At 33.0% G+C, this 24,715-nt stretch overlaps 1 protein-coding gene across 1 annotated transcript; it reads right to left on the bottom strand.

The window, feature by feature from the left end:
* Positions 1–1,346: 1,346 nt before the first annotated feature.
* TFEC (transcription factor EC) lies at positions 1,347–23,839 on the bottom strand. The gene is given in 8 exon segments (XM_015816440.1): positions 1,347–1,718; positions 4,437–4,584; positions 5,523–5,598; positions 9,289–9,339; positions 10,339–10,453; positions 19,335–19,354; positions 22,112–22,135; positions 23,676–23,839. Coding segments are annotated over 8 exon segments (867 nt in total). The 5' UTR covers positions 23,737–23,839.
* Positions 23,840–24,715: the final 876 nt, after the last annotated feature.

The following is a 24,715-nucleotide window of genomic DNA, read 5'->3' on the forward strand; positions in this document are numbered from 1 at the left end:
AAACATGGATGCATATATATTGTAACATCATCAATAGAATTATACTGCAGAAAAATATGCAAGATTAAAAAAAAACAAATAGCAAGCACCTCAATAGGATCTAACTTATAATGGACGTATAATCCATTTAATTTCAAAATATTCATTAGGAAAGTGTCCAGCAGAAGGTTATTCTGAAACTGCCTAGATTCTTTGGAACAATTAATATTAATAATGGGTCTTTTACCATTTTTAAGTATTAGGCTGCATCAATCTAGGCCTTTGTTTATATGGCTTGGACTTTTAAAATCACTGGGTGATTTTATTCCCAATATGCACTGGGACAATGGCACACCAATTTGTAATTATACAATTCACCTTAAAGTGATATTGCTGGGCACTAGACCCTGTTTATGGGGAATAGGGCAGTCCAATTAAGTGAAGATAGAGATGTCTTCCCACATGCAACACGGTTTTATATCCCTAATGCACACTTTCCATGCTAATAGGTTTGCGACCCATTAGGATTCATTCCTAGTGAATAAATAATTTAGATTGGTAGGAAATATTTTCATGATCAATGTCAAGAATTCCAGGATGTGAAGTACATTCTCTGAACTTGAACCTTTGTAAGCTATTTTGGATATAGTATGATACGTAGAATAATTTCTTGAAGTTGCCAGATATCTATTTTAGGGTCCTGCTTCAAATATCTATTTTAGGGTTCTGCTTCTCATTTTCAATAGTTCAAGCATCCTAAAATAGAACACATACCCTCTAGTTTTAGATTGATATGCAATGGGCTACCTTTGACCCCAACATTCTCTAACACCAACTTGCTTCTAGACAATAGTGGAATAAAATTGCAAGGTATTGAATACTGTATACAGCATTCCTTGTAAATAAATAATAATGATACAAAATCTTTGATGGTTTGAGTCATCACTTCCAAACAAGGGACTTATGAAAATAGATTTTACATGTGTTTCTACATAAAAAGGTACAGTGGGCTTTCTATACATTAACTTCCATGCACAGAGGCCAAAGAGAGACCAAACTTCTTTTCATGATTCAGAGACTTTGTAATGAATAAATTAAGCTTTCATTCAAAACGTTTGTCCTCTGTGCATGAAAAGCAATGTTCTCCTTGAATATGTATGCCCCCCTTGTCTTGCCTGAGAGTAAAATCTTACTACTTTCTATAAAGTTGGAAAATTGTCTTATTTTTTATTTCACACTCAATCCTTTCCAAAATAGATTCTATCAGCAACCAACCTGATTATGCTGAAATAAGGAGCAGCATACATATAGCACTAGTAAATCAAGGAAGATTTCCTTCTATTCTATCTATGGAATATTGTTATATGTTATACATCATCACCTGAACTGCAACTGCTCCTTCGGCTGCTTCCTTTTGATAGAGCAGGAGACACAGAAGATAAAAGAGGGTCTATCCCAAGTGGTGATATTGTATCATCTAGTAATATTTCTTCTAGTCTCTGTTCTTTTAAGGCAGCACTAAAAGACAAGTCTGTAAAGTGGGAAAGTGGATCAGAAAAGGCAGCAGCTGGGTCATGTAGATCAACATCTTGCTCTTGAACCATGGCTAGGTGTTGAATATAGTCTATTGAATTCTCTTCTGGATATGCCTGTTGCCTCATGACCCTGGATGCTAAGTCAACCACACTGACTGAAGACATCATTGGTAGTCCATGGGCATGTGCTTGTATTTCTAGCTCCTGTGTTAGAAAACAAAATATTTAGAGAGCAGGATTAAAAAAAAAATCATAGGGATTCCATGCATCTCAGTATTATGTCTGGTGCAGTTCTGAAACCTAGTCTGACAGTATGCTTAAAATGTAACATACTAATGCGACAAGCCTAGTTTTTTGTGTCTTTATAAAGCCATATAAAGACTACATAATAGCCATAATGATGAACCATGGACTCTTGGTATGATTTGGGAGTCTAAGATTCAAGCACAAATATAAATACCTTGGTTCCATTTCAGGAACAAAAAGTCAGGGGGAAAAAATACTCTAAGGCATTTTCCTTCTGAAAAATGGAAAATGGATTATGAGATATTTCATAACACTTTATTTTGTAATGATAACATAAGTTGTATCATGATATATAAAATGGCCAAGTTGCAAAAGTAATTAATCTATGATTGGAAATCAAGATATCCATTTAAAATATTATCTTAGTGCAAGACCACTAAGTTTCCAAAAGGTCCATAAAACAATAATATTATAATTAAATTATTTTATAATAGAATGATAAAAATAAAGGCTTAGAAGAAATTAAAACTGTTGGAGGGGAGGTTCAGTTTCTGAAAAAGGAAATTCTTTATGCACTGCCTTTGTGACAAAATATATAATCTGAGCTTCTTCACAATTTTTCTGGAAAATCAGTGTTTTCTGCATCCAGAATACACACACATCCATAAAATTGACAATTTTTTTCTGTTAACAGGATTGTTTTTTCCTATCAGATTCTTTAAATAGGCAAAAGAATGCTTCATTTTAAAGCTAAGCATTTTGCATATGCATTTGCATAAAATATTTCTTAAAAATAAATTCAATTAATGTTACAATTATTCTCTCAGCACAATACACTTTCACTTTAATATCTCCCAACAATAGAAAGAGAAAGAGAGAAAGAAAGGAAAAGGAAAAATAAAGAGAGAGAGGGGGGGGGGAGAGAGAAAGTCAAATATTTGAATAACTAATGAGTCTGAACTAAACATCTGTATAGAGTGCTAAAAATAAGGCTTTTATTCCATTTTTCTCCAAAATTTTCAAAGCAAAACAAAAACATTTTTCTTCCTTTGCTTCAGAGTTTCCAGAAATATTAAATATCTAGGTTTATCCTTTATTACTTATGACAGGTGAGATTGGAAACCTTTTCTTTCTCTTTATAAGCTAATGAAATTTTAGCATCATTCCTACGTTGCTTATACCTTATAATTGATTGAATTAAACCAGTTTTAAACATTTATAAATCAAGCTGTCTTTTCCATAAAGTAGAAATTGATTTAAACTGTATATATGTATGTGTGTATCTTTCAATATTTGTAAACTAACCCAACTAGCAATACTGTGTACATAACAAATATTAAAATAGTATAATGATGTAATAAACAAAAATATTATAAAATATTAATAATAATATTAACAATTTTAAATTTACTAATTTGAGAATATTAACATATACATATTTTAATAATCTAAAATATTATCAGGTGGTCTTCCTACTTTGCTTATAGATGCAATTCTGCTGATAGAATGAATTCTTAATATCCTCCATGATACAGGTGACCTCTGAAGAAGACAGAAGTCAGATACGATACTGAGAAAATGAGTGAGAGGGAGTTCTAATGTATGAATAAAGAATGGTTGCTTAATATAGCTATTTAGCAGGGCTTTTTAATTATGGGGAAGCAGTGATCGTATGGAGGCAATTGCCTGGGCTTAACTCATATTGGGTTCATCTCCAAAGAAATTAAATTATCTGAAATTATCAAGATCACATTTTTAATTCATGTCAAAAAAACCTAATCAGTTGAAGTATGATCCTAATAGATATTCTATTAGAAATTCTCCACAAATTCCCACTGTCTGGCTTCTTGAATTCAACAGACCAAAAATAATCAAAGTGGGGGACCTGACTCAAGTACATGTTTTGCTGCATACCTCTCAGAATTTTAAAATGCCCACAATTTCACATGTTGCACTGTGATTGTTTTTATAGAAACAATTATTGTTTCCAGTAAACATCTATTTACAACGTTATGTATATTCCAGCTAAAGTATTTTCAAATCCTCTAATTTCACTGAGTGTTTTTTAGTGCTGTGTTACTTAGACTTGGAAGTCCTATTGATCTTACTGGAGTTTAATACTCTGTTATCTAAGATCACCATACCTTACAACATAGTCCTATACATGTCTATTTAATTTTAATTTAAGCTATGGCAAACCACTTCTGAAATCTTGCAAAGAAAACTGCAGGGACTTGTCTGCATTATTGTGGCTGATGATTATTCGCTTGATTTTGGTTGCACTATTTACCTCTGAAAATGAAACAGGCCCAAGTGGGTTTTGCTTTGAATTAAATACTTAAAAATGCCTGTGACTACACACTAATTCTCTTACGACATTCAGGAATGCTATCTAGAACCTTATCCAATTAAAAACTGTAGATCAATCACAGTCTATTATAGGAAGTGACCAGAAAATTACATGCTGCTTCATTTGATGTTGGACAATGTACCCCAAAATAAAAGGTTAGGAACATTTTTCAAAGTGTATCTTAAGTTCCAAGTAATTACTGTGTAGATCTATGTGTATGTGTTTTATAATCATTGAATATAGTTTGATGATGTAAAAGCTGTAGCAAAATCAAAAGATGGAGGAAGGAAGAGGTTGGCTTTGAACGAGCATTTTTCTCTACAAACCTGAATTCGTAGCAACAGTCGTCTGTTAGCCTGCTCTAATTTCTTCTCTCTCTTCTCTAATTCTTGAGCTTTCTGTTGTTCTTTCTGTAACCACTTGATATATTCCACTGATGCCTTTAAAATAGTTCCTTTATTCCAGCGCATATCACTGTAGAAAGTAATGATAACCTTTTCACAATTGTGCATGTCAGCAAAATTTATAAAAATGTACAAAATCTTTTATATTAATATGAAATAATGATTTACATGACCATTATTCACACTTAGATATTATTGCTTCTGAATGGAAATTTTAATAGAATAGTTAAAAAGCCCTTATATATTAAAATTAATCCCAGAATGAAAATAAATGTCAAAAGAACATAATAAAGTGACTTTTTTGGTGTAAGATCTAAATGCAGATTCATGATTCTACTTTTATAGTCTTTATATTTTTAGTAAAAATGCTTTTGTTATTAACTTTGATTAAAATCTGTGTAGAATTCTCCATTAATGAACTAAGAACCATACATTACTGACAATTTAAGCATAAATTTCTGAATATAATTTAAAATTTATAACTCTTTTCACCTGATTTTCTAATGAGCATATTTTTATTCTTATTTGAATAAAAGGTTTTATCTAATTTTGATATTCAATGTTAATAGTACACCAAAATCATAGTTTAGTTTTAGCAACAATTCCACATCATATTTTAAAACCCATATGATTAAAATAAACTGAAACAAACTTTTCTATAAAATACTATATGAAAATGCTTTGTATATCTAGGCTAATATGATTTGTCACTGTTAATAGGGAAATACTGACTCCAAAATGGCATTTATCTTATAAGTATGCTATTTCAAGTACAATGTTAAAAATATCTTACCACATGGACCAATATATTATATGTAGATTATCAGTTAAATTGGAATCTAAAATTACCCATTAACTAACACAAAAATTGACTCCAGTAATCTGCCACTTTAGATGAAATGTCCACACTAAATATGACATCTAAAATTCCTGTCTGCTCCATTTTTTTTTGTATTTTCTTTTTACTTAAATTCTAAATACAATGATAAAAATGACAGGTGAACTCACGGGTCATTAGACTTTGGAATAAGTGTGCCAAGCTCTTTGATCCGGTAATTAATGTTATACCTTCTTCTTCTTTCAACTATAAAACAAGATATCTTTATAGCAACAAAGTTGTTCTGTTACAAAACACCATACTCTCTTTCAAAATTCACAGTATTTCTACTTTGTAAAGCTTGAAAATATTTAATCTGTGAAAGCCATTAAATAGCTAGTTTAACTATCCTGAGACAACTTCTTTTAAAAAGAGAAAAATAATCAATACCAAAATATTTATCTTTAATGAAAGAACACCTAACTCTTCATCTAAACTATGCAGCTAACAAAGATTTTATAGGAATGTAATGTATAAGATAAATGTAACAATGTGTACCTCTAACATTCAATCAATCTGTTTATTACAGCCATAAGGCCAGACATAATCAAAATATAACAACAGTGACAATTTTACTTCCATATTTACAGAATATATAATATTAAGGCTTTGTGTTCAAATAATAATTGTAATTCTCATTTGATTTGACAATGAACTAAAATTGTGAATCAGTGCTCAAGGATCAGTGCTTTTATCATATCAGACAAGTTATTTTGATTTTGAAAGGCTGCAAAGAGGTGATAATACCATTCATGTGTTTGCTGTCATTTGAATGAAAATATTTAATTTAAAATCTCATCCATGTTTACTTAAACAAAGGTCTAGCTTTGATCTTAAAAATATATGTTTTATTCTTTCATAAATTATAAATCTTGATTACCATTCATGCTTGAAAATTTGGTGAAAAAACTGCCTAATAGTACATAACAAATATACTTTAAGTTTTTTAATTAGTTTAAAAATGTTTTTGAACAAACAGAACAAGTCACTTTTTGATTGTAAAATATCTTATAGGGGAGGGGGAGAGGGTGGAGTTAAAAGAGGAATCAGCTTAGAATCTCTATGTGGCCACAGGCCAAAGTCCAACCTCTCTTAATTCTAGTGATCCTTATTTAACTTTTAGCAGGTGAGAATATTGCATAGGCATGAGTGGCATTAAATCACTTTAATTGGACCTTCTTGTGTGGACCTGATCTTTCACACCTGACATTTTTACATTTAATATCTGCTTGTTGCATGCAGCCATCCACTTGCTTTATATTATTATAGAACATTATGGCACAGTTAGTGGTCATTGTCACCAAGATGACTATTCAGAAGTAAGAATATCAAGAATATTATTGAAATTATTTGACGCAGAGATATAATTTATTTGGAATGTGCAGTTTCATTTTAAGATGCCATGAAGCATGATGCATATATAAATTGCACGAAAACAATGGGAATAATGTACAGTCCAATTATGTTAACCTCACCAATTCATGCATAATTCAATACAATAGTATTAAGTGAAGTGGGATATTGGTTTCATTACTTAGTTTAAACTGGATAGGAAAATACAATTTTCCTAGATATCTAACCTTATAGCATAAACTTATTACAATTTATTAATGGTAAGATGATATGGGCTACACACACAATCTCTGCAAATTGAGCATTCTGCTCTTTCTCCTAAAAATCCACACAGCACACAGCATAGAAGCAATAGGCAACATATCTAAATTAATACAAGGTACTAAAGGACAATAATGCAGTATTATCAATATTTAATAATTTGGGGTAAAATCAAAAACAATATATGAAACTGAAATGCCAAAGGAGCCGTGGTGGCACAGTAGTTAGAATGTAGTATTGCTGGCTAATTCTGCCCACTGTAAGGAGTTCAAACCTGACCAGCTCAAGGTTGACTCAGCCTTCCATTTTTCCAAGGTCAGTAAAATGAGGACCCAGATTGTTGGGGGCAATATGCTGACTCTGTAAACTGCTTAATGAGTGCTGTAAAGCACAATGAAGTGGTATATAACTCTAAATACTATTGCTATTTCTAAATGGCCAAACCAGCAGGAACCATTATAGTTGGATAACATCAGACATGGACAAATTTAAAATATGATTAATAAACAATACATACAAAAAGTGAGAAAAGATCATAACACTGACTGGTTGTTTCGTGGTACATGTAATGCAATCAGGATGCAAATCTTCTCTGAGTTTTCTCCTTACGTATTTTATGCCATCACTACCAAACAGGGAGATCTTGGTCCATCACTTGGTCCATCACTCCAAATAATACTGTCCCATTGTTCCTCTGTCCAGGTAACATGGGTTTTAGCCCAATTTAGTCTTTTCTATCTTTGAGAGATAAAAGTGGCTTTTTTTTTTGTGGAATTCTAGATTTTAGGCCAAATTCCTGCAGTCTGCTCCGAACAGTCCTTGCACTCAACTTCACATTGCATTGTGCCATTTCATCTTGTATACACCCAGAGGACTTTCTTCTGTCATGCAGGCACAGTCTCTTAATTCTTCTATCATCACTTGCTGTTGTGCACCTTTTCCTGTCTTTACCAGTGTGGTTTTGTAGTGACCGAGTCTCCTTATACCTCTTCAAAAACTTAGAAATGCCACCTTTGGTTAAGTTTCCACCAATTTTTCTTCTAATTTCTTTATAACTGTAGCCTTGTTCACATAATAATACTATTTTACATCACTTTCTGGGTGACTAGTCAACTCTTTGCACCATTACTTTAAATTTATTACGTTTTACAAGCTCACTAAATGAAAGAACACAAAAAAACCCCAAACCGACTTGATAGCGATCACATAACACAATTGACAAGTGTCCTCCTCTCAGCTTCAATACATGACATCAATTATTGGCTACAATCAGATGAAGGAAAGCTATCTAAGCAAGTTGTGCTTCCTTTTTCTGGTTATTTGGCTATAACTTTTCATAGATTACAGATAATGAACAAACTTTGTTGCATTACATTCCTGATTAAATTATCTTTCCAACGATATATAATTTTATGGTACTACTCTAAACAAAAGTGGTGTTATTAGCCATCAAACCTCAAATGTACACTTTTCCCATAAGGTTTCCACAATTTTAGCCACTACTGTAAGCATAAGAAGAATGATGGAAACACCATCAAATGCATCCATACTTGGGCCATACCTATGATACAATACACTGCTGGAATTATGAATTGGACACAACTTGCACTGGCCAATTTGGACTAAAAACAAGAAAGTAAATGATGATTCACTATGCATTACATTTCCATAGAGCAGGGGTGTCAAACTGCCGGCCCACGGGCCGGATTCATCATAGTGAAACCAGGCCCACCCCATTGCCGGCAATGGCAAAAAAAGTCACGATACATTATGACACGTCACCTGATGTTGCGAGTTTGACACCTCTGTCATAGAGATATTAATAGATGATGTCTTCCCTATAGAAATGGAAAGGTTTACTTCAAGAAAAACAAACTGTCAAACAAGAAAACAATTACATAAAAGACAGCAAGAACAGGCACTGATGCAAGTTTAAATTGGAACCTATTGAATGTGTAGGTAACAAAATAATATAATAAAAACAAGAACAGAATACTGGCATGAAAAAGCATTACATGGTCAACTTTTATAAAAGATTGAGGGGAAAGTGGATAAAGGTAAAATCTGGCAATGGGTTACAACTGGAACATTAAAAAAAGAAATGGAAGACATGATTTTGTCTGAGAAATTGTGAGAGAAATTGTCCATTTCAATTTTTCAGGTCTATCCCCTTCACACAAAAAAGTTTTTTCAGTCTTTCTTCAACAATAACTCTAAAGCAAACAGTTATTTCCACAGTCTATTAACAATAGTAAATATTTGGAAAGTGTTAAGTGTACTTACTGAGATTATGGTTGTTCTTTTTTAGTCTCTCTTTTGTGATTGCTTGTGTATCTGTGAAAGAAATAAAAATCTATTTAAACAGGTCATAGATTACTTTATATGAACAATTATCTTTTTACAAATAAGATTTTAAGAAAAGTTTTACCATCTCAGATTTCCTAATTCTTTTGTTACTTCCTGCTTCCTTGTTGTTTACAGCATGTGCTGACTTTTTAAAAATATCATGCATTTTTAATTTTTAAAATTCTGTGGAAGCAGTATCCAATTTGTTGTACTTTACATTGTGGTGATAGAAAACTTTATAATACTTTAAAGTGAATAAAGTTTCCTATTATTATCTTGCCAGGCATAATCAGATTTGTATGTTGAAGAAAGAGGAAGAAAATCATCTCTTTGTTCCCTTTAAGTTGCACTGATAAACTGCATGGTTGTTAACATTCTTTAGATTAATTGAATGAAAGTCTGAAAGATGTTAATTCATTAATGTGGTGAATGGCTGTATTGTGAACCTTTAAAAGAGTCACTTATGATGACCTGGAACAAATGTAATGGATGATAATTTATTTATATCATGGGCCAGAAGTCAAAATATGTGCAGATCAATTTTGTTTCCTATAGTAATTACAGCCATTAACTGCATGTGTCTAGATATAAGGACCAGCAAGGACTACCATGACTTTCATTGTTAGGGATATTCACTTCAGAACAAATACAGTAGATAAAAATGTTTTGAACCAGATCATTCTGATTCAGGGAGGCTACTAAATAGAATGCTAAATGGCTAACAGTGTTCCCTACCTGTTCTCCACATTTCATAATTCATTACCAAGAGAGAAAACAATCACATGGATGGTTTAAAACCAGTTAATAAGAAATTAGAGAGTAGAAACAGTACACTGTGAAGGTGTCCAATGTGTATTAAATGTTTATTTAAATCACTTCTACTATGTTTTCAGTTTGCATGATTACATTTGTTCTACAAACAGACAGACACTTCAGCCTTTGTTTAAACAAGCTTTTTAGTGTGCCAAACTGTCAAAGCTGTATTACCTGTTATTTCCCTTTTAACTGGAAAATTAGAAGGACAGGAAGTATTGGTAAGACCCACATTGGCAGCTGTCATTCCTTGGTCACTGTTGTATAAATCCAGAATGCTACTTGAAAGCTTTGAAAAACACAGAGAGTGAAAGAAAAAGACATAAAATTAGATATGGAAGAATGAAAATAAATTCATGATTTTATCATGGGAAAGACATATATAAGTACTTAAGAACAAAATTCCATTTCAGATGCGTATTCATGTCTTAATCTCAATGGGAACTACATCTAAAAAACATACTTTGCCTTTATCATGTATAAAATAAAATAAAATGTTAAGGGTCAAAATTGCCATTGTTCCATATGCAGAAACTAGGAGGAGGATGATTTGAGTTTTATATGCAGAATGATGCCTGATTATGGCACCTGATGTCTGATTTTGAATTAATGCCATAGCATATTTTCCAATAACAGGATTACTGCTACTACACTGCAAATATGAGTTAAGTTGAAAGTGAAAATAACCTTGCTGATCTTACCTGAGACCCAAATGAATTTCTAACTATCTCCCTGAACTCACTTGCTAAATTGTTTGTGTTTGGTGCAGCATACAAAAAAGATGCAGTTATGCAAAGCATCTTAAAATAGACCTGGATAGAGCATAGGAGACCATGTTGTGGGCAATTGTCTTGCAAAGGCATTAGGAGAAATTAGGTAGGTAATTAATTATCTATTTGCTATGTAGACATAAATTTTATAATCTGCTATTTGATTATTCATTTCTGACCATTAATATAAAATCATTCCAAACATAAAATTAAGCTTCTATTTTGTTGGGATTTTTAAAATAACTTTCAAATTTGTAATGCCCTTGATTGATAGGAATAGTTGATTCATACAGAAAAACTAGAAGTAACAGCTTTTTGTGTGTCTGCAATTTCCCCCCATAGATAGATACTACATGATTTGGAAAAGGAACTGTTTCCAGGGTTTTAACTTGCTAGCCAACTGGCTGGCTACCCAGTAGACATACAATCAACCTTCATCTGCTCTTATGTAGTGCCCTACATAATGTTTTAGTTTTATTAAGATTCTATGGCCCCAAGGGTGTGCTTTTTATTCTTTTCAAGATCAGTACACAACAACTGATTGTTTTGTCCTGTTTGTTATATAGCTACATGGGACTCTTACAGAATACAAGTAAGGAGTAATGAGAGAGAGATAGTAGTTAAGGCACTAGGCTAGAAACTGGGAGAATGAGTTCTAGCCTGCCTTAGGCATAAGGCCAGCGGGGTGACCTTGGGCCATTCTTCCACACTCTTTAAGAAATAAGCAATGGCAAACCACTTGCCAAGGGACTTCTCCAGTCACTCCAGGAGTCAAGACTAATTCAAAGGAATCAAAAAACCCAAAACCAAACCAAAAACAGTATAAATGAGATATCAGAAAACAGATGAAATTAATCAAAATAAACAAATATCTAAAATGCATCATAACCCATAATATCAGTATACTGGAGTATTTAACTCTATATCCAAAGTAAATGTAAATATAAAAACCAATTAACATTGCAATTTTATTTGCAAGATCTGATGTTTTTTATTAAAATGATAAAAACACTGTTGCACTGTGATACTTTCATGCCTCTGAATTTTTTACATACGCAGAAATAAGCTCCATAGACCTTAAAATGGTTAGCATATGCCATATTCAAATCTAATAATGTTAATAATATCAGTAGCAGTCAGAAGCTATTTTGGTGACTTTGGGCTAATATTACCTTTGAGTCTAAGCTTCTATGAAGGATTGTTATAAGAATATATGAGGGTGGAAACTTGTGTAATTCATTGAGCTTTCAGGATGAAAGATAGGATGCAAATGTAATAACCAATAAATAAATATTGAAAAAAACATTTTATTTTCTTATATTTAAAACTTCTACCATTTCATCATATCTCAATGGTACATTTTAATCATGACCTTTCTTCATCCCCAGATAATGACCGAGTGAAAAACTAGAGATGGAAAAACAAAAAATGGAATAAGCTGTCTTTAAGAAGAGAAAATGAATGAATATATTGAAAGTAGTAAGAATAGGAATAGGAATAAGAATAAGAATAAGAATAAGAATAAGAATAGTGGGCCATATGTATCTTGTAGGTACCAAACAGGACATGAGCATTGCAACATCTACCTTGGAAACTGATGTTAAAGGGGATTCTATCTCAGATATTGGATGAAATTAATAACCATTGATAACCTTTAAGATTTAATGTAACCTTTTTCAATCCATCCAAAAATCTAGTTTCTTCTATATTTTTAGCAGCAGACTTCCCTTCTTTGTCCCAACTTTGCCGAAATCAGCTTCTTTGGATGACTACCAAATTTTTCCTCTATATGTGTATGTATTTTCTATCCTGAATTTGAAACATGCAGCTTTGTGTACAATTTATTCAACAAATCTTGTTCATTATATGTCTTGATTCAGCAGTTTACAGTTCTGCTGTGATTTTTAGCAGATTTTTTCACATCATAAAAATCACCTGTTTTTATTCACATCTTTCACATATGGTCAGTGTCCCTGAGATATCCAAATTTTAATGTAAATATTTACATAATCTTTTATGGATGCTGCATAAATTTCCTAATACAGATTTTTTAAATGTAAAAATATTTTTAACACTTAATTATCCTCCTTTTTATACGCAATATTTAAAATATACATTTTACAGTTCAAAGAACTTGGGGTGGGGTAGGTTTTTCTAAAAATGCAAATATCAAACATTAGAAAGACTATGTTAAATATTCTCCTGGGTGGAATTTATTTTGGCAGATCTCATTAATCAATTCATAATTGATGGTGAATTATTCTTGGATCTGTAATAGAATGTGTGAATGAGAGTGGAGAATGAGGGAAAGAGATGCTGCTTAGGAAGCCATCAGACAATAGAGACAGGAGCCCCCAGTAGCTTAAAGGTCAAAGGAAGTAACTTATGAAGGGCCTGCCCTAATGGATCAAGTCGTTTAAAGAGGCGATGGGAAGTGGAATTTTTATAACTTCAACTTGCAAGCTTCTGTTAATGTAGCCTTAAAATAAAGCAGAATTAGCTCATCTAGTCTTGCTTCATGTTTGGTTTTTCTGAGATGGCTGACAATACCCTAGTCTAGGTAAACACGTTCAGTTCCAATGTACTACATGTTGAACTTCAGTGTAAATATAAAAAATGTGGAGAATCTTGGTAATTTTGATGGAATCAGGTTTAATGGACTAGCATACATTCCATCAGTATGGATTATCAATAATATGTATAATGTTGGGACGCCGAAGGAATCAGGATAGTTACCAAAAAAATGAAAAGAAAATATGAAATTATATGAAAAGAGAAAAGGATACAGTGAACATTAAGAAGGGAGTTCTGATTATAAAGTTAACATTATCGTAGGAAGGTTAATTTATTAATAACTACTGTACATATTAGAGTTTCACTAAATGTTCACCATACATTTGTGAGTCTGAGTGTACAATAAGTATTTGTATGGCCTGCCAATTTAAGACAATACCTTATGCATTTGAAGGAGTGTTTTCCAACTTTGTGGCTGCCATGGAGAAACAGACAAAAATACATCAAGAAATAAAATAACAAAAGGTACATTTTTTGTAGTGAGCATCAGGTAGCACTATCTAACTCTAAGCTATATAGAGCCTTTGGTTCAAACCCTCTGCCAGGTGAGAACAGCAAGAGTTTATTATTCTCTCTTAGCACGACCAAACTCATTAGGTTTTTGCAAAGATTCAGTGATGTATACACTGCTTTCAAAAGAAGAATGAGATACTTATCATGCTGACAGCAGGACTGACTTGATGCTCTGTTTAAAAATGTTCTCCAGAACTAGATATCTTCTTAATCAAAATGGGAAGCAGGAGGAGGAGGAGGAGGAGAAAGAGATAAATGAAAATACCTTTTCACTAATTGAATCATTCTGTTTGGTTTTCTTTCTTATATTCCATTCTTCACATTTAAAATGGAATGAGGGACTGAGTCTCAAACTAAATGGGCTGTAGAATATCTATGTGTCAGCTATTACATCTCAATTCTTGGAATACATCTACATCGTATTGATTTTTTTCTGTTATCTCTTTCTGAAATGCTTGCAGCAATGTACAAATAGGAATCAAAATCCTATCTGTAGGCCTTTGAATAAAGCAGCAACATCTATGAAAAAAATAGCTAATATACAGATAAAGAAATTGGTCACGATTTCTACAGTATTATCCTTATTTTATTTTAATGAGAAAAGCTAATGTAAACTCTACATCATTACAGTAATCAAAGATTGACTAATGGTAAAAAGCAAATCTGCAGCCAATGTAAATTGGCTTCTTACATACTAAAAATATTCTATAAGATAGCTGTCATTCTGAAACTACAGACATACACTAAGCAAGTCATGAAATGTAGAAAAATATTTCGATTCATATTGTTTTCGTACCTGTGGCAGTAAACTATTCAGCCAAACTACGTCTCTTCCATTTCCTTCTCCCCTCTGACAAATAAAGCATTGTGCACAATGCTAATATCCATGTTGAATTATTAACACAGCAAATGGTTAACCAGACATCTTTAGACAATACAACTGCAGAAACATGAAGAACTCACCAACCAAATTAAATTTCAGATATGCTCTGGTAATAGCTAATTGAAATAAGAAAAAAACATTTTTGTATTTGTATTTTATTTGATTGAAATATGGAGGGTTTTTTGTGTATGCCCCTGTTATATGCAGTCAGGTAGAGATTATGATGAATATAATCAAATTTTTGTCATTCTTTTCATTATCATCACCTTTTTTAAAAAAATGCCTTGCTTTTTTATTTATATAAATAACTCAACAAGGTAGCAAATATATCTAATGTCCCTTCCTCCTCCTGTTTTCCCCACAATAACAGCCCTGAGAGGTGAGTTGGGCTGAGAGAGAATGCCTGGCCTAAAGTTACCCACTGTGTTTCATGCCTAAGGCATGGTCACCTGGTGCCTTAACCACTAAACCAAACTGACTCTCAAAAAAATTCAATGTGGCTCTTTTGGGTCCCTTAGCATAATTTTACAAAGCTGTTTAGTGAAGTAGATAAGATGAAAAAACAGTGTCCAATATTTCAATAATTTTATGAAATAGCCCCAGTGACTTTATTTTTCTGCATGTCTGTATTTATCCTATTTAAGATATAAGAACTCTGCTGGATCAAGCCAAAGATCAATCTACTGGAGCAACCAGGTACCTATAAGACATTAGTTCATTAGTGGCCTCTGCTTCTATCTTCTTCTTCTTGTTGTGCCATATCCGTTATCGGACGTTTGCGATCATGTTGGCGATCCTGTTTTTATCAGCAGCCACACAAAAAAGTGCTGCTATTGATATTCTTATTTGATCAAGACATGTAAATTGGTGGCTTTCACTATACCTTGAGATAACAAAATTGATAACTGATAAAGTATGTAAATAGTTATTTCCTTTTGTCTGTTATAAGGAAGGATGATCACTGAGGGAACTGTCCGATCTTGACTGCCCAGTTTGGACACTTGGGATCAGACTTTGATCTTTGGTCACATAGCTCATTTAGCTATATCTGTCCAGTCTTGGGTAATGCATAACACTTCTTTCTAGCATTCATATTCCAGAAAAATTCATGACTTGTTTTTTGAATAAGTAACTTCCTATCATGACATTTGGGTCAGCTTGGATGGGTCATTTTCTTGACTATCACTTTGATTAACTGTTAAATTTTCCTATATTGGTTGTTGCTACTTTACCTAGCTCAGAAGGCATTTTACTACAAATGGTTTGATTTATTAATAGGTTTGGCAGCAATATCTGTTAAGAAAGGCCTTGGAAGCATTTTAGTCCAATCTCTGCACAGAATAGGAATCCTCAGATACTCTACACAAATGTTCTACTGTTGTTTGAAAACCTCTAGAGATGGGGCACACTCTAGGAGATATGTTGTTCCACTGCTTAATAGCTCTAGCAATTATAAAATTATTCCTTGAATTTGGATTTGTCTCTATAAATCTTCCTTCTGGGATATCACAGACAATAAACAAACACCTTTTCCCCTGTGACATCTTCCAATATTGGAAGACAGGATAGCAGAAGACTGCTATCATGTCTTCCCTTAGTGTTCTATTCATTAGGTAGTCATACTTACCTACAACCTAACATCTCTACCTTTCTATGACCCCATTTGTAATCTGGTTACCCAATCTCTACCCACCTAGTTTACTATAGGAAACATAATTGTAGCAGTCACTAGCCACGCTTACATTTATACTTTTACCATCTTAAGGCAACATACCTGAAACAGCTGTCAGACATTGAATCTACAGATACATCACATTCATGTCATAAATTCATACATACAGTTATAAATAACCAAATATTCTGTATTAAGAATTATTTTGTTAAAATCATGGTTGCTATCTGTCCAGAAAACTTATTTCTACATTTAGTTAATTCAAATTTTAAAATTGCTTACTTGTTTAATTTGTTCACCTGCTAATTTAACTGCTTCTAATTTAACTAGTTATCAGCTACAGTTTGTCTCAACTGAGCAGCACTCAGAGCCCATTTTTAGCCTATAATTAATTAGAAAGTATGGGGCATAGGTGGTGACAAAATATTTGGTTTGCTGCTAATTGCCAAGGAGAAAATTAAAAAATAGGTCTTCAGTTTAAACCTCAGACACACTGATTTAAAATGCAACCATCAATGACAGTGCTTCAAAAGTTTAAGAATGTAGTGGTATTTCATTAATAATGCATATGATAGAAAAATGCATTTTGTGGTTCATTTTAATTAACTAAAATAGATTTGTTCAATGTTTGTTTCATTTTTTTTATCATTTTATCTTTATTCAATTTAACTAACCAACATGTCCATGTCTTTGCAGATGAATGATCAAATATGCATTGACTATGGACCTTTTAATGCAAACTGATCCACTGCCTCTAATGCAACTACCCACACAATAAAACAAAACTATCAAAATATATTTCCCCTTCTAAACTGGAGAAGAAACAGTACAGCTTTGTGTATTCTATTTGGCCTAGCTTATATTAAGCCTGTTCAGAAACAGGCTGCAAGACTGTCTTATTAGCTGCAAGCTACAGAAATGACCTTGAAGTAACTTTAATTGTTTATTTTCAATTCTCTGTGATTTAACTGCCCATCTACAAGACCTTTCATCCTCAAGGTAACACTTGTCTTTTTACCAGGCAAGCAAAAATGCTGAGTTTGATTAGATTATATAGTAAGCAGACGGATGAGGCAGACAATATTGGAAAACCAGAACATCCAAGGAGAATAGTGTTCAAGTTAGATAATGGAAACATAGCAGTGATATTAACTAGATAACCTTTCAAGGAATAGGTCAGCAGCTGATATGTAATTTTGCTGTGGTCCTTTTCTTCAAACTAGAACATATAATGCCACAATACTCATTTCAGTGCTAGATTTCTGATCACATGAGTTTTTAACTCATTTCCAGTAGAATAAATAAATCTATCTTGGGACAGGACTGACTTTCTCATAGTGTAAAACAAGATCTTCCCTTAAGCCAGACTTTAAGGTATCTTTTCAACTAGCAGCCTGTGGTTATGTATTGAGAACAATTCTATAGCAGAATATAAAGAAACTTGAGAGTGATTAACCCAAAACTGTTGTGGCTGTCATCTTGGCTTTTTTGATCCTACCTCTCAGGCATTCGTACTAACATCTTAACCACTATACTATAATGATTTGAATATTTACTGCAATGAATATGAGAAGTCCACATCTTGCCAATATGGGACTTCTCTCATTCTACAAAAAATGAAGCATTCAATCCATATTAAAACTCACATTTCGGACTTCCGGTGGCGAGGCTTCGCCGATGGAGGCTTTTTTCTCAGCCTCCTGCCCGGGACTGCGTCAAAGCTGTCAAAACAGCGCGGATCAGCTGTTTTGCGGCTCGGAACTTTCTCCCTGGGCGAAGGGGAGAAAGTGAGTTTGGTTTGGATAGGGGTTGAGTTCCCTAGTCCCCCCAGGAATGATCCTGGGGGGATGAAGGTGTGAACTCCCCCGGAGTCCGGACCTCTTCTCCGCAGCTCGGAGTGTCTTCGCTCCTCGGAGCGAAGCTAGACGTCGCCGCCACTGCTGCTACTTTGTATCTGCTTGTGAGTAACTTTTGAACAGACAGAACCTGACAGGGGATTTTTACTTTAGTTAAATAGTGACTTTAACTCGAAGATTTTTGGGGGGATTTTTGTTACTTGCTATAAGTGAAAGTGAAAAGAAAATGGCCGCGGAAGCGTTGCTTCTTTTTAACAAAAGGAAAACTTTCACTTTCTTTCCGGTTGTGGAATGATGCATTTTAAAGGACTTTAAAGAATTTTTCTTAAGTCAAGCTTTTTTAAGTTTATACTTGCTGTTGTGAGTTTTAAAAATAATTTGGCAGAATGGCTTCAAAACGTACTAGAGTTTCTGCATTGCCTAAAACAGCTATTTCTTCTCCTGTTGTGCAAGTTCAACAACAAAAACCTAGATCTCCCCCACCATCACCTCCTCCTTCCATTACACTTAAAGATCTACAAGAGGCTTTAGCTAAGTCCTCATTGCAGACTGTGAAACAAACAGAAGAACTTTTGGATAAGAAAAATCAGGAACTTTGTGAAAANGAGTACGTCGTAATGAAATTATACAGCTCTTTTATCAGCAGAGATTTCAAATTGCTGCACAAGATATTATACTTTTAAAAGAAATACCTTCTAAGATTTTAAGAAGAAGAAAGGACTTTACTTTTTTGGCTCAGGAGTTAAAGAAGCGGCAGATGCCTTTTAGATGGGAGATTCCTTTGGGTATTGTGGTAAATTTTGCAGGGACCAGATACAGGTTAAATTCTGTTCAAAAAGCTAAAGATTTCTATTTGTCGGTCCTGAAAGCTGATTTGTCACCATCATCGACATCTAAAGCACAGGAAGATTTGATGGAGCAACTTGTTGTGGAATTGCCTGGGGCCATGTCTTTATCTGCAGGAGATCCTCAGAATCAACAAAAGTTGGGAGTGAATTCAAAGTAGCAAAGGATGACCCGTGCTGCCTATAGGCGTAAAGAGAGAGAGCAACAACAAAAAGAAATTGTATCTATAACATATTCACCAACTTCGGAGCCAGTGGGAGGGGCGAGGCCAAAGAGATCTGCAACGACAGATTTGCAGGGAATGCTTAATAAGCTTCATAAGCCAAAGGATGGTTAAGTTGATGACGCCGGAAGTGAGACTTTATTATGGAAAAGGAAGAAATTAGTTTAATATTTGAAATAATATAAAAAGAGATTTAAAATATTTGATAAACTTAAGATTGGGATTTTATTTTACTTTTCCAGCTGTGAAGAAGGAAGTATTGACTTAAGATTTTTATTGAAAGTACTGACTTGAGAGTGAAGAAAGTGAAGGAAAAATTTAAGTGTAAAATGTAAGAAAAAATCTATATAAGATGGTTGATAGATAATTAGATCTTTAAAAACTGGTTTGAGCTTAAATGTTGAAGGTGGATAGATTATATTTAGAGAAAGTATGGAGTGAATAACTATCATATAGTTTTTGAGTAGATATATTGTTTTTACTTATTGCTTTATTAGAGTTAAAGTAGGTATATATAGATTGTATTATGTTTGTTTAGTTAAATTGTAATTTAGATATGGAATGGGATGTGTTTTAATCCTGTATTTGGTTCCGGGAAGTCCAGGGGGGGAAGGGGATTAGGGGAATCATAAAAATTGATGTTTTTACATGTTAGAGGTAAACAATAATTGTATTGATAAGAGGAGATGCTCGGCTGGTATCCCAAATTGCACTCGACGAGGTGGTTAGAAAGGAGATGGGATGTAGGTAGGTGGAAAGGAGGAAGGAGGAGAGGTTGTGGGTCAGAGGGAGGAAGGTTAGGAAAGTGGATGAGGGTGGAGGCAAGGCGGGGACTGCCGAGCGTTTCCGACAATGTATTGACTTGGATTATTATTATTTTTTTCTCTCTGTTTGTGTATGTAAATGCATCATATCACTATTTGTTGTTTAATTATAAAAATCAATAAAAATTTTATTAAAAAAACAAAAAAACCTCACATTTCAAATAATTGTTCGTGGAGATTAAACTTTTAAAGGACATAGTCTACAATCTCAACTAGATCATTTTAGAGTAGCAAAACAAAGCAAAGCAAAACCCTTCTAAAATGGCATCATAAATTAGCAGTGTGTCATTAATACCCAAAAGATTTAGTGATCAAATGTTTTCTCTTCTTTTTGTCCATTCTTTTTAAAATATATATTAAGATCTTAATTTTTCCACAGAAGGAAGAGATATTGGCTGTCCAAAGGACAAATATATAGCAAACAACAAAGGTATAATATAAAAGAAGGTAAAGCATAATCAGGCTTACAAGAATTTGTTGTTATAGCCAACCCCAATAAAGTATAGTTTTAGTCTTTCTGTTGAGTTGATATCCTGGCTTAGTCTACCTAGTTGAACTGATATCAATCCTTTGCAAAAGAATTCTACACATTAAAGTGGGTTTTTCTGTAAGTGGTCTATGTGTTTGTGATTGCTATATAATTTGTATAATGATCATTTTGATGCCAAATATACATTTGTTCATGTGGTAGGTGATTTGCAGACCCCACTTTCACATTATACTAAAATGGGGCCATAAAATACATCTCCTAGACATATTCTACCTGCAGAATATCATATGTATTGATTGAAGCTTACTCCCTTTTATTGCACCCAGCCTTCAAGTTAGAAACTTTATAACTTACCCAATTTATGAAATACGAGGGTATATTTTGGGTACAATACTAAATTAAATGGATTAAATGTTAATAAGGAGAAATGGATACTGCCAACAACTATCAAGATTGCTAAGAATGTCATGCCAACTCCTATGATACTGAGATATACATTTTTAATAATTTGTGTAGAAATAAGCAACAAGAAACGTAAAATAAGCAACAAGAAACATATCATGTTATTATCAGCAATAAATGCAAAGTAAAAAGTTGAATGTCTATAAGATGCTAAGGTGCCATGATGAAGAAACACAGCCAAAGATCACTCCAAAAATGTTTGCTTTGGGGCAAAGGAGAAGCACAGTGAATGTCAGGGTTGGGCATCAATTATATTGATTTAAAAGAAATGAGGTGACCTAGTAGTTTGTTCTTTACATAGCAAGCAAGCATTTATCAACTAAATTCCAATTTATGACAAGTTTTATCTCAAACAAAAATGTTGTATAAATATTTTATGTACAAATTAGGCAGAACAAAACACCATGGCAGCTGAATCATTTTAAAAGCCTAGTTACTTCTGAACAAATATTAGTATACAGATAGATCTACAGTAGGAATACACTAGATGTCAGTGAGAGGATACAGACCACACTGAGATATAAAAGCTCTATGAAATCACATCCTCACCATAAAATTACACAATTATATCTTACTTAACCGGAAAGATGGTATTAAAATATAGTTCTGCTTGAAACCACCTCCTCTGAAATGAAAGATGAAGTCATTTTGCATGTTAAAGATGAAGTGGTATTTCTTGAAATGCTCATCTGCATATGTCTCACCATACACATGAATGCTATACGAAATAAGACAGCAAGCTTTGGTAAGAGACAAGGAAATACTGTACAACATTCTTGGGTAGTCAAAATGGATTCCATGTGCACTGTAGAATATGGCATGCACTCAATATACAATGTCTTTCCACATGCTATCCAGCTATATTTTAGCAGAACCAGAACTGAGGGGAAAGCTTCACTTTCCATTGCTGATAATGATCATCTATGCACAGCATATGGATACACTGTTTCTTTATCCTCAGTATTAGTGCATTTAGCAGTTATCAGATCAACTTGAATGTTCAGAACATTTGCCAATTCACTAAAACCAGTGGGAGCAATACTAAAAGGTCCATACAACTTTTCCTGTTATTTGCTAGAAATAGTTAATTGCAGTACATTTGGGGAGCACAGCTTATATAAATGATAAATTTATCATTTTTCATATTTATTTATTTAGGAAATTTATTTGCCACTCATCTCATATCTAATCTCCCCTCTTGAGAAATTTACTTTAAATCTTTTCAGCAAAGGGACAAACGTAATGGTATACCAAACCAACTCTTCAATTCTCATTACTCAGCCCTATTGAATCATACTATATAACTTAACTAAATAAATCGTTATTTTTAAAAACTCAATATGGACACTCTATGTAATTTGATGCTTGTTTTTCTTGTTATTTTTTGTTTTTTGGCAAGCTTATACTCATGACATACTGACAGTTGCTGAAGCTGATATACCAAATGACCTTTGATTCCTCCTTGGAATTTATGCCTGATCTAGTGTAAAATGTGCTTGACAAAGTCATTTGCCTTGATGTCTTGTTTAGCCTTTTCCAATCAGCTAAGATTAGTGATAGAGGTGTTAATATTTAGTCAGCTCCTTTCCCATCAAATATGTACTCATACTCATGGTAATTACTGACTAGAAATTGATAGTATCAACAACATTACTTCAGGTGCCATAAAGATCTAAATGTAATATTTGAGCATAGGAGTTCAAAGTAGCTAAACTTCAATTTCTGGTGAGACAAGAAGAGACAATTTTGATTTTTATTAATTGTTCATAAATGTTGAAAAGTTGGATAGAGAGAATTAGAATTTTTACTAAAGTATTATACTTAATTACAATTTATATATAGGAAAGTGTACTTCAATATTGTTATATTTGACAATAGTAAGTTTCAACAACAATTGTTAAGTCTGTAAATATATATTCTATACCATTCTTGTTCATATTTTTTCATACCTACGGGTTACTTAAATGATTAAAATCAACCAATACTAAAATAGCAAGGCATACATTCTCTTGGCAATAATTTACATTTTCATAGAAAAATGCTATCCTTGCAAATAAAAATAAAATACTAAGGAATTTGAATCATGCATGCTGTTCTGCATGAACTTTTTCTGAAAAAAGTAACTACAAACTGATGAAATATTAAAGGCATTCTAGAGAATAGATGAATCTACAACCTCACTGGTTATAATATAGTTTTACAACTTTGAACAATACAGCTTTCTATGGCACACATTTACAATTTGTAATTGCAAAAGATAGTTTGAGTGCAAGCAACACATTTTACCTGATTATAATTCCAAACTACAGTTTTCTGACCCACATTTTCAATTGTTCTTATGAAAAAGTATGCCAATTACTTACCACTCTTGGCATGAGCAGTGGTGTTTCAGAGCAACTTATCCCTTCATCATTAAAATTTGATTCCATGTTGATTATATCATCAATAACTTCTTCCATCTAATATAACAAGAATTGCTAATGAGTGAAAATGAATAGTTAATAGAGAAATTTACAGTACAATCCTATATAAGTTCATGCCAAAAGAAGATCAATGATACATACACTGAGTGAAGTAGAGAACTGCAGTCACAAAGAGCAAAAGCAAATTAAAAACAAATAATATTTGGTAAACCTATCAACTCAGAATGGTCTGAAAGAGCACAATGTCATGATCCTTCTACAATTAAATGGAATGGTTCCTATACAGTATGTGAGTTAAAGATCACCTGGAAACAACATGTAAGATTTTCTGAGTTCTTTGAAGAAAGAACAGAGAAAAAGAAATATCTACCACTTAACCAAATGGTTACTTGTTGATTTTGGGGGAAAAAATCAGAATACTCATTTGAGGAAATAGACATTGAAGTCTCTGAAATATGATTTGTCTTCAGCCAAACAAATTGATTTCACTTATTTACTGATTTCATCCTATTTCCTAATTATCTCTAATCTGCTAGAATCATCCACATGACTAATCCAAAATGCATTTCCTTCTCTCTCAGTGGGATACACATCACACAGCCAAAATTATATTGCTGTTTATGATCATAACATCTTATTAACTATTTATTGACCTCTTATTAGCTAGAATCATTTATGTGACTAACTTACAGTGATAACAGAAATAGTAAATAAGAGTAGGTAGACCAGATGGCAGAAATAATGGTTCTGAACATTTTAAAAATAACTGAATAAAATTAAAGCATTTGGGAACAATTTTCTATCCCTGGAATATCAATATTTTGGCCATGAAGCTAAGGCATGAGAATCTCAACAATTGAAATAGCTTCAAATTGGTCAAAAAATTATTCCTTAATAAAAGGCATGGAAAGTAAAAAGCTTGAAAATGAGGAAGGACACATATTATTGCTTTACTCTTAGAAGTGAAGGAACCTATTGCTTTATAAAACCATTTCCAAGAAGTGATTCATTTCTG

This window comes from Protobothrops mucrosquamatus, unplaced genomic scaffold, assembly GCF_001527695.2.
Source record: "Protobothrops mucrosquamatus isolate PMUCROS unplaced genomic scaffold, P.Mucros_1.0 scaffold452, whole genome shotgun sequence".
Classification (NCBI taxonomy): Eukaryota; Metazoa; Chordata; class Lepidosauria; order Squamata; family Viperidae; genus Protobothrops; species Protobothrops mucrosquamatus.